This window comes from Notolepis coatsorum (genome assembly GCF_963971535.1).
Source record: "Notolepis coatsorum genome assembly, contig: SCAFFOLD_4565, whole genome shotgun sequence".
In the NCBI taxonomy this organism is placed as follows: Eukaryota; Metazoa; Chordata; class Actinopteri; order Aulopiformes; family Paralepididae; genus Notolepis; species Notolepis coatsorum.
The window spans coordinates 7,501-11,827 of record NW_028170624.1 but is presented as its reverse complement, the minus strand read 5'-3'; the positions used below and the strand labels follow the sequence as shown (position 1 = coordinate 11,827).

General features: G+C 42.9%; 1 protein-coding gene across 1 annotated transcript in view; it reads right to left on the bottom strand.

Annotated features, from left to right (window-relative positions):
- Positions 1-226: 226 nt before the first annotated feature.
- The window catches only part of LOC311248480 (semaphorin-3B-like), a gene marked incomplete at its 3' end in the record, with an annotated part of 5,319 nt that continues 1,218 nt past the window's right edge, over positions 227-4,327 (bottom strand). The window contains exons 3-4 of the mRNA XM_084339354.1: positions 1,022-1,167; positions 227-298 (exon numbers count right to left, since the gene is read on the bottom strand). Of these exons, the coding sequence (XP_084195480.1) occupies positions 227-298; positions 1,022-1,167 (218 nt within the window). The remainder of the gene's footprint in view (positions 299-1,021; positions 1,168-4,327) is intronic.

Below are 4,327 nucleotides of genomic sequence, written 5' to 3'. Positions count from 1 at the left end.
AACTTCATGATTTAGCCATTTTTTCAGACAGATTACTTGGGAGTTTGTTTGTGGGGGGATAAGCCGTTTATAAGTAGCCTAACTGTTGATTGTGTTGACGTAACGTTAGAAGATGTGTTTTCTTCCTTAAATTCGGTCCTCCTCTGTGTCCAACGTTAATCCACACACAGCCTCAGGCACCTGCATTCTGGCTAGCTAAGTTAGCTAACCTATGCAGTATGCTTACTGAACAGACCATGTGGGCCTTTTGGAACGTACTCCACTTATTAACCAGACTCCTCTGTCCACCGATGTCGTTCTGTAGACTGGTATTCTACTGGTATGCGTGCCATTAGCGTTAGCCACGCTTCTAGGCCTCTTTTCTTTTGGAAAGAATGATAATAAAAAAAAAAAATGTATTATTATTATTATTATTATTATTATTATTATTATTATTATTATTATTATTATTATTATTATTATTATTATTATTATTATTATTATTATTTTTTTTAATTTTTTTTTATTCGACTAAGAGGTTGGCAGTCGACTACGGCTCCTTTCGATCGATTAGTCGACTATTCGACTAATAGGGGTCAGCCCTAACTGAGTCATGCATTTTATTATTCATTTGTATACAAAATTGTGTGTTGTCAAAGCACTCTGGGCTGCTTTCTCTTGCATGAAAAGTGCTTTATAAATAAAGTTTATTATTATTATTATATTGCTCGGAAGGACATTTTAATAGAAGTCGTCACTTTCTTGCTGCACATTTTCATTTAAAAAGTTGCTCATGAAGTTATCCCTTACCTTAACCATAACCTTAACCTTAACCACTACCTACAAATAAAAGAATAAATGAATAATAAAACATCCATTTGGGCTGTGGGATCTAGACACTAGCTGAGAGGAAATAAACTTGGGTCAGAGCTGTTCCCTAGCAACGCAATTCCACTGCGTACGTGTAATTGCGTACGGTGTAATTGTACGGTGTGTACAGTGTGTGTATGGCATGTACGCGCTGCACAGAGGTTCTGCTGACCTTGCAGACACGGGCCACTCTGGAGTACACCACCTTCCCAGAAGCCCCCTCTGCTTCCTGGGCAGACTCGGTGAAGAACACGTACACCTTATCGTCCTCCGGGTTATCAGTCTCCGACAGCGACGCTACCCGCACAAACTGGGCATCTGGAGGAGGAGTGATGAAGGGAGGGAGAGAGACATGCAGATAGACAGACAGAGAGAGAGAGCGACAGAGAGAGAGAGCGAGAGAGAGAGAGAGAGAGAGGAGGGGGGGGGGTGCAATTTAGTTTACAAACCATCAACGATGTTGCCCGCACAAACAGAGTATCTCTGTGGTAGGAGGGGACGGTGGAGGGAGAGAGATAGACGGAGAGACAAACAGATAGACAGATAGAGAGAGAGAGAGAGAGAGAGAGAGAGGAGAGAGAGAGAGAGAGAGAGAGAGAGAGAGAGAGAGAGAGAGAGAGAGAGAGAGAGAGAGAGAGAGAGAGAGATGCAATTTGTATAAACCACCGGGGGACGTTGCCTGAACAAACTGAGCATCTGGAGAGAGAGAGAGAGAGAGAGAGAGAGATAGAGAGAGAGAGAGAGAGAGAGAAGAAAGAGAGAGAGAGAGAGAGAGAGAGAGAGAGAGAGAGAGAGAGAGAGAGAGAGGGGAGGGAAATAGAGAGAGAGAGAGACAGAGAAGAGAGAGAGAGAGAGAGAGAGAGATGAGAGAGAGAAGAGAGGAGAGAGAGAGAGAGAGAGAGAGAGAGAGAGAGAGAGAGAGAGAGGCAGGTAGAATTTAGTTTACAAAGAGGATAAAGAATCAACACAGTCCCGGCGCCATGGGCGGGCATTAGGGGGCCGGGCCCGCCCACTGAGTCTGCTGTGCCCACCCTGGTAAAAAAAAAAAAAAAAAAAAAAAACGTTTTTTTATTTATTTTTTCGATCAAAGTCAACTATCCAAATCCTTAGTCGGGGACAGCCCTAGTGGGCACTGATGTCAACAACAACACTACTGAAGCTAGCACGGCACTCTGTGATAATTCGTTTTCTACCCTCAAGAACATCTTTACAGAACATCGCCTTAGTATGCTTCATCGACGCAACTAAGGCCAATTTAATTCAGTTGGCATTTGAGAAGGACTTAACAAAAAGGTTCAGGAATGAGTGGAGGGGCAGTGTTTTAAGAAGATTTCACTTCTGTCCCCCAAACGCCGCTTGCCGCTCTACTTATGATGGTGAGTAGCCTGTGGAGGAATTTTGTTTGCTTTTTTATGCACCTTATTTTGTCAGTTCAGTTCAGTTTGTCAGTGAATTCAGAAGTGTTGAATAAATGGAGACTTTTCAAAGATATAGAATAGAATAGAATAGAAATGTATTATCCTGAGGGGAAATTTGACACTGCAAATCACTCAACATTAAACATTTAGACAGAACAAGTCACAAATAAGAATAACAAAACAAATGGCCTAAGAATAGAATAAAATGAAATAGAATAAAATATACAGTAAATAAATACAGTAAAAATATACTGAAGTCTACAGTAGGTGTAATATTGCACAGTGCTGTTTAAAAAGTAAGAGTCCAGGAAGATGGTAACTGTCACTCTGTGCTCAGTGATGCAGTGAGGCACAGTGATACATTATATAATCTGATGGCTGTCGGAATGAAGGACTTCCTGTGCCGTTCAGTGCTGCATTTAGGTAGTGTGAGCCTATAACATGCTCCTCCTGTCAGCCAAGTCTGTGTATAGTGGGGGGAGGGGTTTTACCTCCTCTCCGCCACCCTCGCTAGAGTCCAGCTCCACCCCAACCACGCTACTGGCCTTCTTGACCATCTTATCCAGCCTGTTTGTGTCCCCTGCTCTCAGTCCGCTGCCCCAGCAGGTCTGTTATATATATCCGTTCAGTCTGTTTTTGTATAAGTGAAAGTTCTTAAGATAGAGAGAAATTCGATTTTTCAATTGCCTCTCTGCTGTTTAGTTCAGCACTGTGGGCAGCGCCAAGCAAGCCACAGCGCCGCTGTCCCAGCTGAAACGTATAAAACCTGTGTTGAAAACCATTGTGCCCCCCCGAGAACATTTTATGCCCCCCCACTAATTTGTTTCTGCAGCCGGGTCTGAATCAACATAATTTCTTGTTGTTATCAGACTCAGACATCGACTCTGCTGCACAAACCAACCGACGTCTCCAGATGTTGATGTGAGAGACGGGTTGGAGGGGGTCGTTCAGTTTACGGTTTAAGGACAGACTAAAGAGAACGTTTGTTTGTTGAATATAATCTAAATGTATCAGTCTCTTTCTCTCATCACAGACATGTGATGAAGACATGTGATGAAGGCAACTCCTAAACCTCTGGACTCGGTTCTTAGGGTCCCTCCAGTATGTTCAGATCTTATAACTGGATGGCTCTTAAAGGAACAAATGGAAGCGGACATGTACATGTTCGCTTCCATTCATTGTTCTACGTGCAGCCAGATGGCTTTCTACTGAAGGCACAGAGAGGAAACTGGTATCTATCTTCTTGTCTCTCTCTGGAGAAGACGATAAGCTAATTTCCAAAAAAGTTTGCGTGTTCCTTTAAGGTCCCTCCAGTATGTTGTGATCGAGGGAAGTCCGCTTTCTCCTATGACGCCTCTAACTCTTGGAATGTCCTCCAACTCTCTCTGAAGTTGGAGGTTCTCCTTCCCTTGGAATGTTCAAGCGTATATGATTCCTGACCATCGAGTGTCTACCTGTAACTGTTTCAGCTGACTTTGATTTATTCTTTATTTATACAACAGGTAGGTCCGATCACGCATTGTGATTGGTCGAGAGCATTCTAAACCGCAAGTATATTCATGATACACGGTTTGACGGTTAAATCACCATGAATATACCACTGCACTGGCTTTAGAATGTTGTAGAAAGTTTCAACTGCCATTCATCAAACGGAAACTGTGTCAACATGACCTACTCCGCGGACAACGTTACCCGTTAACCATAAACAAGTGAATATATAAAGAGGACGGGTCTACTGTACATCTACCGGTATTCAGAAAAACAGCATTATTGACATGCCAATTGCCAATCCAACGAAGGACGAGCTGGACACGCTGGAGAATAGCCGCTATTAATCCTTCAACACCACCAAGTCGACGGCCTGGGCATTGAACTGGCCCAACGCCCGGAACTGTCCAAGGTGCTGATGACTTTTTCCGACTTTCGATAGCTTGTTGATAGCCTACTCCATTTGAAATTCCATAGCAACGAAACATCTTTAGGAAGTATTTTTCTACGCCAAGTTCACTGAAATCGGTATAAAATACCCTAGAATTGTCTGTATTCATTCTATATTTTCC